Genomic DNA, 14,081 nt, shown 5'->3' on the forward strand with positions numbered 1-14,081 from the left:
CTTCCTCAGTCACAGTACTGCCAAGAAAATGTTCTTCTCTCACTCGCTGCTGTATTCTCTTTCTTCCTCTTTACCTCACTTCTACCCGTGCTGACTAGCATGTAGTCCTCTCTGCCATTAGTGAAGAAAATGCATCCACTTTTGTAGAACTCTTCTCTTTTCATTAGAACTCTTCTTCTTTTGGAAAGAAAATATTTAATTCCTGACTACATCAGGTTCAGGCTTGAAACACAGAATTGAATAAATTGTTTTACAGCTTTGAGGCTGTCCTTTAGTTTGGGCAGCTCTTTTCAGCAGCAGATTTGTGATCACACTTTAGTTTCTGTTTCTTACTGGAATGTGCTGAAAGCAAACCAAATGGTGGACTTGCATCTTAAAGCTGGCAAATTGCGCTCTCATCCAAAAGAAGTAAGCACTCGTGCTCAAGGTTGGCACCTCAGCTAGGATATGTCAGGGTGTTGGCTTCTACCTTCCATGCCAACTTCCCAAAGTGATCATTTGGTCTGGGAGCTCTAAGTCACCAAACTAGAAGGACCTCTTGACAAAGGCTACATCTCAGAATATATTTTCCTCCACTCAGTTTTCTGGCATTAATGTTTTATTTCAATTTCTGGAATAATTTTCTTTATTCTTCATTTCTTCTCCAGATCTATGGCATGAGGAAAAGCATACACTAACACTCAGATTTTGAGACTGCACAGTAAAGTGGGTCTTCAAGAAAATGCATTTCGTATATCTCCTTCACAGAGATGGACACAGCTGTAGGAACTACCTTTCTCTGAGGTGAACAAACAATCCTACAGAGGAAAAGAAATGACAGGGAGACTTGGATAGCCAAGGAGGGAGTATGTGTTTCATTGCATGAGAAACTGGCCACCTGCTCTACTGCAGTGTGCCTGCCGTGAGTCTATCGGTCACTGCATTTCTCTGGAGAAGAGCAATTCTTTGTTATGCTGGTAGGCCAGTGCTTTGCTGGACTATTGCTATTATCCAAAGAATTGCGTAGGGCAATAGGAGAAGTTTTAAGGCTCTCTTTCATGATGTTTTTCCACAGTTGTGAAACCTTGAATGTGCATGACAGAAACAGGAAGCCTGGTGCTTGTGTACAATTTTTGCAATTTAGCAAAAATGATGACTGGAACTGAAGCAGATTACGCATGCACATTACCACCTGAGTGATTAGCATGAGGCTTACGTACACTATTCTACTCCATGTTAGGTGTTTAAAGTGTTCTAAAAATGAGCTAACTAATCCTCCTTTGTACTTTTGGACATGCATAACTGAGACTTAGGCTTTCATTTTTCACTTTACTAAGAAAATTAACCAAACATTATTCTTTATATCAGTGCTAAAATCAAAATGACTGGTCTAAAGTAACAAAAGAAACTTAGATTGTTAAAATACTGGATCAGCTATGTAGATGGAACATAAAAACCCCAAACATTTAATACAAAATATCAAAAAAACAGCCAAGGTTTCCAGAAACCAAACTCTACTAAAAAATCAACCTGACCTGTTTTTTGGTGTGGTTTTTTTTTGTTGGGGGGGGGGGGTGTGTTTTTTTTTTTCCACAAGTGTGCTTGTTTAGGGAAGTGTCATTGGTAAAACATGTTTATTTGTAAATACCTAAAATGATCCATCAGCTTTATGCACCAAAATAATTCTGGAGCTTTTGAAAGTTCCACTCTACATCCTCTCTTAGGCACCACGTTAAAGGATTTCAACTTTCAGAGGCTATTCATTGACTTAAAGGAGGCAAGCCAGCACCCAGCACCTCTGAAAGCTGTAACATTTTCATGTAGGCATTAAGAAAAATAATCTGTATGATAATATCCTTTTTATTTATTTATTGACTATTATAATTTAATATTTGACTATTGCTCCAGACAATAAACACTTATAACCATTTAAAAGAAATGATACATAAGGTCTAAAATAAAGAAAGTAAGATAAGGCTCTAACAGAAAACCTATATAATCATCCTGTTGTAGTATGACTACTTGTCAGTTGAGAAATGCTGTCTCTTCTCCATTTCTTAAATTACCCTTATACAGAGTGAGAAAACTTCTGGCTATTTGAAGTATTAAAAAATGGCATAAATGTGAGAATTTCAACGTTTGTTTGATCTAGACAGCTGACTCCAACAAACTTCTGGACTTACAGGAAGAAGTCTTTGCTGTTTATTTAGTTGATACATAATTTGTTGTGCTACATCTCAAAATGCGTTGTGAAGATTGTTTGCCAGTTGGCAGTGCTGAAGGTAAATTAGAGAAAGATTTCTTGACTGAATCTAAAACATAGAGTGTTTCTAATTTGTTGTAAGCAAATACAGCTACAGTTCATTTTCCTCCAAGTCTTAAGGAACGGAAAAATCAAAATGGGGTGAAATTCAATAATGCAAATGGCAGGGCCACATATATGGGAATTGGTAGCCAGAACTTTCTGAATCAGAAAGGGCTCAAAAAGAGAAGGACCTGAGTATAATATTTCCTGTGAGTTTGAGTAGGAACAAGGAATATACAGTGCCTGTTAAGATCTCATACCAGTTACATCAGAAGTGTCTAGAGCAGAGGTAGTAGAATTTAAGTGCTGGTATATAAAGCAGTAGTGTCACCACATCCAGAATACTCTGCTTCATTGTTCTGACCACCAAACTTTAAGAAGGGTAAGATCTGTTTGGAATAGGTGAAGAGAAGAGCTATCTGTAAAAACAGTTGGATATAATTTCTGTCATACTTCAGGAGGCTAAATGATCTTGGATTTTTTTATCCTTGCTAGTTAAAGACAAGTAAGTTTATTGCAGGAGAGTGCTGAAGAATATCTGCCCGGGAGTAAAGGATTATAACCTCGTTTATGAATATTTTAAAGCTGTAAGTTAGAACAAAAATTTCTTACACAGGTTAAGTGAAATTCTATAATAGCTTTCAGATGGGAGTATCCATTCTAATTCAACCCTCCGTGTAAGCTGATCTTACACTTTCATCTTCCCTTTTGTAAAAATAAGCCTTTCCCAAAATACAGATTGAGAGTCATACATAATGTTCATGAATTGCTATTCTACTCATAAAAACCCATGCAAAGTCAGATATCATGGGAAGGATCCATTCAATTATAAGGCACTTTTTTTTAAACTAAACCACAAACCCACTATTACAAAAGTAAAAACAAGCAAACAAGGAAATCAAAAGAATCATCAAACCTGAAAAACCTATAGCAGAACTAGCTGCATCCCTAAATCTACAGCTGCTCATCTAGGCATGGAATATACCACAACTGAGGCAACATGTGCCTTCAGAAGAGCTAGGGAAGTGAAATAAATGTATCAGACCTCAGGCCAGCAAGCTAGAGTGAATAAGATCAACTAGCTGACTGTGCATAAGCAGTTCTAAAACTCAACAGAACAGAAAAATTCAATAGCGCAAAATAGAAGGCCATGAGCTTGGAAGACTAATAGATAAAAGGACTCCTTGGAACAATAAGTTCATCTGCTGGAAATGACTGTGAAAGCTGGTCACAGGATCTATATGGGCCATTTGCATCCTGTGAGCATGATAAACTTTGGGAAATGTGTTCCTGACAGAAACAGAGACAAGCTGGTGCTAAGGCTCTGCTTCATCTGGAATCCCCTTATGGTTAAAGCATCTCTGGTCAGAAAAGACAAACAAAAACTGGAGTGCAGAAAAGGACTGTGCTGATGACAGGAATGTGAGGCCTCTCTTACAGAAGAAAGACTGAAAATCTTGTCTCATTTAGTTTGGCAGAATGCCATCTGGAAAGGGAAATGGTTGGTCTGTTATAGATAAAGAGGGGCTAAACATCAGTAGGGAATGACTTGTTTAGATCTGTGTGATCTGACATCTTCTACAAAGGCAGTGACCACAGCTGGAGGAGCAGGGGAGGGCACCCTCAACTTTTCTGCTTCTCACTCCCCATAAGGGCACCACAATGCTACATAGGCGGTTTATTAGAGTAAACAGAGCCACCATTATTTCTGTTTTATTCTATTGCATGGAAAAGAACCAATTGTAGAAAGAGAGAGTTTCAGTCCTTTCTGCTAAGGCTGGCCCTGTATTTCTGAACACTGCTGAATAGCAAGAAATGTTTCCTGCTGCTCTTCAGTTCAAGTGGACAGTTCAGCTAGCGTCAGACCCTGGTGCAGTTTAAAGTAACCCTGTTGCAAATTATCAAATAGCTTTATGACTTTCCAAGGTTCTAAAAGCTTGAAGCCACAGCTCTAATGAGGCCTGAGCCTGAGAAACCAACCCTAACGATCAAAGCTGGGTCTTAATAGTTGGAAAGTTTGAGGGCTTCTAGCTCTGATCATCGACCTGTTGATTAACTAGTTCAGTTGATATTTCCTCTTGTACATCTTCTCTTCCCTATTAGATAATGCTGGTCTATTTCTTTTTTTCTTCTTTTTTCTCCTTTCCTCCCCCCTTTTTTTTTTCTTCTTTCTTTTGCTTCTTCTTAGTCTGGAATTCTGCTTCCCTTTGACCTCTCAAGACTTCTTGTTTCTCCAAACAAGTTACCACACCTCCTAGTGTACAAGTATTTATAACGTGTTGTATTTTGTTAGAAACCTCTTCTATGTTATTCAGTTCAAAGAACAAAATAACTGTAGAAGTGGTATTTGATACATGTTTCAGAGCAACAGAATAGGACAAATTTCTGGTTGCCTGAGCACTGATTCATTAAAGTAAAGAAATTGGTTCAGGATGTTATACTTCTCAGAGGAACAATGAGTTTCTGCAGCCTCTATCAGCTCTTCTTTGGGAAATGAGTTTTTCTGTTGTAAATTCCCTTTTCCCTCATTAAAAACAACAACAAAAAAGATTTGGGGGAGCCAAAGATCACAGCCAACATTATTTAGAACACCTTTTATTAATTAACATTTATTATTGGTAGAGCCGAGCAGGTATTACTAGAAGCAGATGACTATTCACAAAACACATTCCCTCGCTCCCCTCGTGCAGTTCACACACTCGTTCATAGCTACCTGTTCAGAGCAGCAGCAGTGAGGCCAAGTGCAGCATGACACCCAGCAGCAAAAGGATGTATCGACACACTGGTGGCTTCTAGGCAGGTGTTTAGAAAGTCCCTCAGGGGGCCCTGAGTTTCATCAGATGTATGCACAACCCTGTAGCCTTTGTTGGAAACAGCAGCCACTGCCCAGCAGCAGTCTGGGTTACTGCTGGTGTGTGCTGGTGGTATAGATTTGGAAGGCTGTTGGAATTCTGGGTTGACCAGGTCTTGCAGCTCCAGCAGAACTCCTGGGCTCCACAGTTTATCAGACCTTGGGAGGTTTTTGCATAGTACCTCTCAGCACATACTCCCCTTCTCCTTGTCTTGTTTTCTGGTAGCTTTTTCTCCATCAACAACAACCAGTACCTATAGGATCCATTCATAAAAACTCCCACAAAAGGCCACTTACAGCCATCCATTGAATTTCTGTCTCTTGCTTTATTCTTCACCACTCTTTAAATTAAAAATTGTATTATGCAAGAATAGTGTGGGTTACCAGGTAACATTCTTAGTAAACCTATAAGAGAATTTTACTTCCCTGAACCATGTGAGTCAATCAGAGAAGTACACAGCAGAGGGTGTGTCAGTGCAAGTGACGCAATAAAAGGATGAGCTGCCTGCTGTGATTGAGTAACGAAGGCTATAGCTTCCCATTAGTTCCTGTCCACCCAGTCAAAAGGGACATTTATTCTCTTATTTAAAGACAGACTCAATCGAAAAAAGAAGTCTCCAGTGCCCAAGAGTTGCTTACATCTGTTTTACAAGGTTGGGACAGAAAGTGAGGAAAGCAATTCACAGGTAGGTAAGAATGCCAGGTAGAGAGAACTGAGCTACCCTCTAAAAAGAAAAACGTTTAAGCAAATCAGTCACACCAGAAAAGAAAGTCAGGAAAGACAAAAACCAGAAAGAAATATCAATACAAGCTAAAGAAAGTGTGATTACAGAGCATTATCTTGCAAAATGCCTGAGAAAGAGACAGGACATGAAACTGCCTTTTGCAGGCCATTTGGAAGAGGAAGAAGTGAAGATCAAAATGAGCTGCTCCTCCAGGGCTGGGCTGGCTGTCTCTGTGAGCCACAAAGACAGGCAGCCACGCAAAGGGAAACAGGCAGCATGTATCGGGGCTGGAGCCCCTGTGTGTCTGGCTCCTGTGCTCCAGTACTTGGCATATGAGACTGTAGACATGGACAAGGAAATTTTGGAGCAAAGCAAACCAGCACTTTTCTCCATGGCATATTCTCCAGACTGTCAAAAGATACTCTGAACTTAAGAAACTCCTGGCAGGCATCACCATCTACAAGGCAGGGGCACACCAAAGAAAGAAGTCAGTTGCCTCACCTCTCAAGAAGAGGAATATTAAACAATTAGCCATAAGAAGGATTGCATATAGGAGTGTCACCTTCAAGTGCAAAGAAAGCAGAAACTCTTGCCCCACACTGGCAAGGCAAGGCAAGGCAAGAGCTGTCCTGTTTGCAAGGCTCTTGCCAAATCTAGTGCTATGGTCTAAGGGTACAATAAAAGCCCTTGCAACGCCATGCTGTGCCTGGGGCATGCCTTGCAGGTTTTCAGCAGCAAAGCGTGAAGAGCAACTGCCTCTTGCCCAGTGGGAGAGAGCACCATGTCAGTGGAGCATTTTGTTTAAACAGTGACACCCGGCACTGCCCTGGCAGGGAAGAGTCTGTGGAGGGATTGCTCAGGGTCTCCGGCTGCAATTTGGCATTTGAACGCTTGAGCCCCAGAGCAGAAGCAAACCCCTTTTGCTCTTGGACTCCTGCAGCCTGTTCTGCCAGCTGGAAGGTCCTCTTTTGGCTCCTCCAGGTTGCAGCCCAACTGCACCCCATAGCAAGCAGCTTCCCTGGGCCCTGGGGGACAGGCAGGAGGAGGGAAGGCAGAATGGGACACGTGAGCAGGAAACATCCTGCCAGACCAAAGACGGATGTCCTCCTCTCAGGGCAGTCAAGCTTGCCAGCCCTCCCTGGACCCTGGCTAGAGAGTGCTATAACGAGTCAATGACATCTTATTGCTGTGGCCAGGATATGGGGCCTTTTGTGCTGCATGTTGGACTAGAGTCTCCTGGCTGGACAAAGGCATGCAGCTAGACGTGGGGATAAAGCTCTGCAAAGGGAGGCTGTAGCACAGCCCTTGCTGAGAAGGAGGGCAGGAACCTGCCTGGAGGGCAACTGACCCTGACAGGCAGCACCTGCCTCCAGCTCAGGTTTGCACTTGCTCTGAAAGCAGCTGAGAGGGGAAGAAGGGACCTGCCCCCCAAAGGATGGGTGCAGGCTGCGAGGGATGGTGAGGGTGAATGTTTCTGGAAGAGCAAAGGGACCTTCATGTCCTTCTTGCACAGTCCCAAGAGAGAATATGAGACCATATCTGAAAGAACATTAGTTTTTCTAATGTATGTTGATGCTGGCAGGCCCTGGCAGCCATTACCATGCGGGTATTACAATAAGGGGAATGCAAGTGGGAGCACCTTGGAAAGAGTTAGCTCAAAGCAGGGTCTCAAGAACCTTTTGAGACTTTGTGCTTTCCTTGAGCAAACCAGAAGTAGCAAGAAGCAGTGCTGGGGGACCTGAGGAACACAGAAAGGAGAAGGGAGGCACCACTTCAGGTGCCAAGCGTGCCACTGTGAGGAGAACCCAACTTCATCTGCCTCACTGGTAGATACCCTTGGAAGTCCCTTGTTTTCTGCCAACCTCACATTTTGCTACTCTGCAGTTTGGTGAGGGTGTCTGGCTGGCTGAGCACATTGCTTTCAGGTGGATAAAGGGCTTCTCATTGACATGGCAGCCTTTTACACCGTCTCAGCCTGTCCATGAGCCCCATCGATTCAAGCCAGGACACTGACCCACAAACTGCCTTCCTGGCCTGACCTCAGACCTGCCTCATCACTGTGGATTTGCCTGATGATCACCGGACAGTGTCTGAACCTGGTTACTGCCTCTGGACCTGCCCTGCTCACCTTGCTTGGCTACTGCAGGACTGAGCCCTCGCTGGCACGGCCGTCACCTCTGCCAGCCATGTTACTGCTCTCGGCTCCCAGCACCCCATCCCTTGCAGAGCAGCTGGCCCTTGCTGCTCCCTGACAATGTGCACCAGCTGAAGTCCGAATCAAGTGTGGTTTCAACACTGGGGTTGCTGACTCTGGAAGCCCAATAGAGGCTAGGCTGCTGCAGCTCCATGTCCCCAGGTCCAGGCAGTAGGGAGGCTGAGCATGGATTATCAATAGGAACACATGCACACGTACATGATACATACATACCTGTATGCACAGATGGCCAGAGATTACCATAAACAGAAAACAGCACGCACATAAACATGAGCAGCACCTGTAGCCTCATCCTATTCCCCTCTCCAGCTGATCAGGATGAAAGCCTGTTAGTGGAAATATATATATGTGTGTGGGGGAGTGTAAAATATTAATATTTATAATATTTACATATTTTCATATATATATATGAAAATATGGATCCCTTCAGTAGCTGATCTTAGACAGCCCGTCTAATCAGTAGCTGGCCCTGGGATACCCTTTCTCCCCAGTTTCTGGTACCTAGACAGACAAGACCCGTGAGCTGCAGTCCCACTCCAGTTGCTGGTACTCAGACCTACACATATGCATGCACAGACACCCTATGGATCCCTCTAGTAACTGGCCTTAGATGCTTAATCTATTCAGTAACTGGCTCCTGGATCGCCTGATCTCCTGGTTTCACACACACTCACACACACACAAATAACAGGTCTCTCCATTAGCTGGTCCAGACCTACTGGCCTTCCCAGTAGCTGACCAGTCTCTCCAGTAACTGGCTTGGACCTCTTGGTCCCTCCAGTATCTAACTCTCAGACCCTCTGGCCTCTCCAGTATCCAGTCCAGGCTTACAGCCACTCCAATATCTGGCTGTCAAACTCTTATCCTCCTTGATGGCTAGTCCAGCTTGATATTCGCTAGTGATTACACACTGACATGCACACACCCACACCCACACAATAGGCACACTTCTCCAGTCTCCCCAGTTGCTGGTACCTCAGACTCATGGCCCTTTTTGACCCAGGGGCCACTCACCAGTGGCTGGCACTCAGACCTCCATACGCACAGGTGCACACAGAATAGAGAGCCCCTCACCCAGGAGAACAGTCAGGAACAAGAGTTTAATAAGAAGACAGGAGAGACTGCAGTGACCGGGTACAGGGCATAGCCAGGCAAGTGTATTGACCAGCAACCTGTTTATCACCTGTTGCTGGTGATAAAATCTCACCTGTTGCCGATGAGAGCAGACAAGTACATGAAAGAAAACATCAAAACCAGCAGAATTACAGGGAAATCCAGTTTTCAGGAAGAATTCTGTGACATTGGTTTCGGAGGAGGCTAAGAAACCCTTCCCTCTGCTGCCTCCTCAGGTTGCAGATGTGGTGAGCTCTCAGCCCAAGAGCTGTGCTGCCAGAGTGGTTCTTTGGGGCTGCATTTGTGTTTGAAATACCCCCATGGCAACTGCTAGGGATGCAGGCACACGTAGGCTGCTGACTATGCCCTGCCCTGAGGTTAAACAAACCGACCAAGGCGTAGGAAACTACTGGTCATGCCACGAGAAATTGCCCAACATGGCAAGTAACAGTGTGAGAGGTTGACGAAAGTTACAGACAGCATTATGAAGAATGGCTGGATTTCTCAGGTGGTTAAGGGGCAGTTTATGTGAGAAATTGCACTTCACAGATTATTGGAGGGAGGTATTGGTGGCAAGGATTTTGCAAGGCCAACCATAGTTAGCTTATATGAGTGTGTTAAAGGAGAAGCCGCTGCCCGAGCACACACACACCATTCAGGGAGTCACACACACACCACCCAAGACTTTAACTGCTAGGACCAGAGTCCCTTCACAGTGGGCAGCTCCACTGAGCCGATGGGTGCCCCTTTTCAACTCCTCTCTCACACACACACTCACTCTTGGGTGCTTTCTCTCCCCTCTGGCTCGACCCTAGGTTTCCTGAAGCAGAGTCTCTGATATGATGTACGCCAGACAAATTTATTGATTGGTACAGCGGTGAAAACAGCTCGAGCTGTGTGCCTCCAGAGAGGGACCTGGAACAAAGAAATCCCTGGGCAATTATACCCTTACAATTTAAGTTCCCCTCCCCTCATGAGACAGTTTGGACCAATAGTAGTATCAGGGTCTGGGCCTTCCCATTCTTCATTGGGCCCTTTAACTGTCTCCAGGTGGGACGTTTCTTCTCTTGTCTCTAAAGTTGTAACTTTGCTGAGATTGTAGCTTCCTTATTTTTCTGGTTTGCACCGGTTTTGGGGGCCTTCCTTCATGTAGCCAAGTAAAAGTTCAGTATACGGTCAGGGAATCTGGGTGAAAGTTCACAGCTTGCAGCCTAAGGCTTCAACAAACCTTGCTACTAACGCTATGTCTTGGATTCCGTTTGGGGTAGAAAGTGACTACTGCAACAAGTAATACCATATAGGGCCAAAATTGCCTAGATAACAGAATCATAAATCTCAAATTAGGTAACAGATGAGTAAAACTGGGATCAGTGGGAAAAAGGAGGCAGGTTGTTTATATGGGAGGAGATTGTGGTGGAGAATGGGAGGGACAAGGAATGGGATAATAAAGTATGCAAATCATGACCCGGGCTGTCCAAGAGTATCTGGGCATCCCTGCCCTTGATTACCACAACCTAATCAGGACCGTAAAGCAAACATGTTGTTCTGACCGTAGAACACATGTCAAAACAACTTCTTCCATTAAGAAGATGTGGAGAGAGCAGGATGCTTTCAGTGGTTAGCAGGGGAACATCTGAGACAGATGGATCAAGCATACTGGTATCACCATACTGATGCCTGTTGCAGGCCTGATGGTATTGGCATCCTCCTAATCACTTCCTAAAACAACTATAAGGAGATGGACATCCTAGAAAGACTACATTCTAGATGGGACAAAAATGGCCCCGTGGAAAGAAAAATAAGTTCAAGCAGATGCCTAGGAAGAAGAGTTGCAAATGCTGCTATCCTGTATGGATTTCTGCAGTCATGTTTCTACCAGCCTCTGTTCACTGAAAGTTTTCTGGCATGAGAATGATTCCTGAGGAGCACTTAATTCACAGAACACAGTGAATAGGCAAGATTCTCCCATGGTGCAGTTCATATCACAGCCTTTTCTTTCCATGATGCTATCAGCTGCTGGATTGGGTGAGGAGTTCTCAAGGGGTTAAACTAGCTTTCTAACTGAGCCCTGAATGCACTCTCAGTGAACTATTTTCTATCAAGGGTCTCCTAAGGGCCAGCTGCATGTTCTTGTTTGTTCAGGTTATAATCTACAGAGTTTAACAAGGGAGTCATTATAGTATAAGTAACAGAAAGAAAAATGTCTTCATCCAAGATAAATCTGGATTCAGGCCTCAAATATATCATGGAGACACATTCAAAGTGCACAGCAACCACAACAATATGAGAAAAGCACTTAGGAAAAGCTTGTTGCTTCTCTTCAGTAGAGGGAATTTTCTTTATGATGAAGCCATAAGAAAGCATCAATAGGAATGAGCCAAATATAACCAACATGCTAAGACTGAACATGAAAAATTCAGTTCCATTGCTGTCCATGCAAGCCATATAATCACAAGTGCCATGTTACAAAAGAAGAGGTTAATCTTATGGCCGTAGAAAATCAAGTTAAATATGGAAGATGTCTCTCAGAGACAGCACAAACCCAATTAATGCTGAAAAGGCCACCAGCTGCGTACAGGCTTTGGGGTTCCTGAGAATGAGTTTGAAGGCTTATATATTGCAAAGCAGCAATCATAACTCATTGCTACTAGAAGAAAACAAACTGAGCATGAAGAACCAATGAAGAAAAACATCTGCATAAGACAAGCAATAAATGAAATGGTCTTCCTTTCTTTTAAGAAATTTGCCAACACACTAGGGACAATGACTAATTAATAAGAGATCTATGAGAATGAAGGAACAGAGGGAAAGAAATAAATGGGAGAGTACAGTCAATCCTTATTATTACCATAATTGTGACATTTCTGGCAAGTGTAAGCAGGTATATGATGGAAAACATTAGGATGAGCACAAGCTGCGCATCCAGAAAACTGGAAAATTTGAGCAGGATTAATTCTCTAGTGAGAATTTGATTTCCTTTTCTCATTTATGCAAAAGAGTTCTGCTGGAAAGAAAGATCATAAGACAAAGGAATGAAATAATAGTATCACAGCATAATCCATTAGAAAAGCTGATCTTTTCTCAAATACATAATTATACCTTGAAATGCTACAAGGACTGAAAATATTTCACACTTTCAAATAGTCTTTCACATGAGAATAACTCTAAGAGTAATAATAGTTATAATAAAGTACTGTAGCTTCTTACTTGCTACCCAACTAAGACTCCAGAGGAGTTTAAGGAATGTACCTAATAACCTTGTGACATGAATGTCTACACAGAAAGATAAAAATGAGGAGGCTTACATGAAATCAAAGGAAATAAGAACAAGACCAAGGCTGATATCTTCTGGAAAGAGAAGGTATTGTTCCCTTTACCCAAAGGTTTGTTTTTAAACATTCTTCAATCACAGATCTTTGAACATTTGTATCACATAAGTGCAACTTCTCAGACACAATGTCAATGACTTGATGAAACTTAACTCACATGGGGAGTCCCTGCATTTCTCTCTCACACACCTGACACAAATACAGGGTGTTTTTTCCAGCTAAGAGGGCAAGACTGGAATGGAGGAGGGGAGAATCAATACTGCAACTGGAACTTTCAAACTCCAGGCCTTGTCACTGTTTAATATGTCTCTAATAATAACCCTTCTGGGGTGATAGGCCTTGACAGGCAGGACCCAATGGGACCCATGACTGGGTGGCCTGTGGCTCCGGGATCCCATGACATGGAGAAAGAGGTCCTCTGCCCAAGAGTGGCAATGCAGGTTTGGGTTGGAGGGGAGAGGCGAGGGCTGAAGGGAGAGCTGTTGCAGGGCAGGGCCAGGGAGGAGAATGCAGAGGAGAGGAGAGCACTCGGCCTTGTAGCAGCCCTCCCCCCCCGCCCCGTGCCAAGCGCTGGGAAAGCCTCTGCCATGGAAAACAGGAAGCGGAGCTGGGGAGCAGAGCTGCTCCCTGAGCTCACCCACAAAGGGCAGAGCCAGCAGGGATGACATGACAAGCGGGGAGGTGAGGTCACAGAGGAAGTCCTTTCCTATTGGTCCCTGCCACCCCAAGAGAGCCCTTGCTCCCGCTGCCCAGGTGAGCAAAGGGCCCGAGCCTGCGCAGGAGGGGCTCAGCCAAAGCGGGGTTGGTCCTGGCCGCCCTGCCCAGACAAGGCTTGGCCAGGCCCGGGCAAGGCGAGCCCAGAGACAGGAACCACAGCAAGGAAGGCAAGGGCAGGCGGGCAAGGCAGGCAGGGCACAGGAAGGCGCAGCGTGGAGACGCCCGCCGGAGCACGCTGCGAGCAGCATGGCCGGAGCAGAGGAGGTCTGCACAATGCCTGAGCAGGAGAGGGAGCCCGAAGTGACCTGGTCTGGGGGCCCCTCCAAAGGCAGCGAAGCAAAGGCCAAAAAGAGCCGCTCCTCCCGGTCCTCCCGGGCCGGGCTGCTCTTCCCTGTGAGCCGCGTAGACAGGCAGCTGCGCAGAGGCCACTTTGCTGAGCGCTTTGGAGCCAGGGCCCCCGTCTATCTGGCTGCGGTGCTGCAGTGGGTGACGCACAAGACCATGGATGTGGCTGGCAAGATTTCCAAGAAGAGCAAGCAGCAGCGCATTTCTCCATCGCACTTGCAGATGGCGGTGCAAAAGAGCTCTGCACTCAGGCAGCTCCTGCGAGGTGGCATGCCCAGGCGCCGCGGCAGGGCTGTCCCCAAAGCCAGCGTGTGGCCTCACGCTCCAGAAAGAAGGCGACCAAGAGTAAGAAGAGGTGCCCCACGCAAAGGGCTGCACACCTGCCCGTGCCACTGCTGCTGTGAAGCGAGGAGAAAGTAGAAGCTCTTACCCCACACCGGCAAGGCAAGGCAAGACAAGGACTGCTACACATGCAAGGCTCTATGGTCTAAGGGTACAATAA

At 44.9% G+C, this 14,081-nt stretch overlaps 1 protein-coding gene across 1 annotated transcript; it reads left to right on the forward strand.

Moving 5' to 3' along the window:
- Nucleotides 1-13,183: 13,183 nt before the first annotated feature.
- Nucleotides 13,184-14,081, forward strand: LOC140645864 (uncharacterized). The gene is given in 3 exon segments (XM_072849482.1): nt 13,184-13,880; nt 13,883-13,956; nt 13,959-14,081. Coding segments are annotated over 3 exon segments (894 nt in total).

Source organism: Ciconia boyciana, chromosome 1, assembly GCF_034638445.1.
Source record: "Ciconia boyciana chromosome 1, ASM3463844v1, whole genome shotgun sequence".
Taxonomy (NCBI): Eukaryota; Metazoa; Chordata; class Aves; order Ciconiiformes; family Ciconiidae; genus Ciconia; species Ciconia boyciana.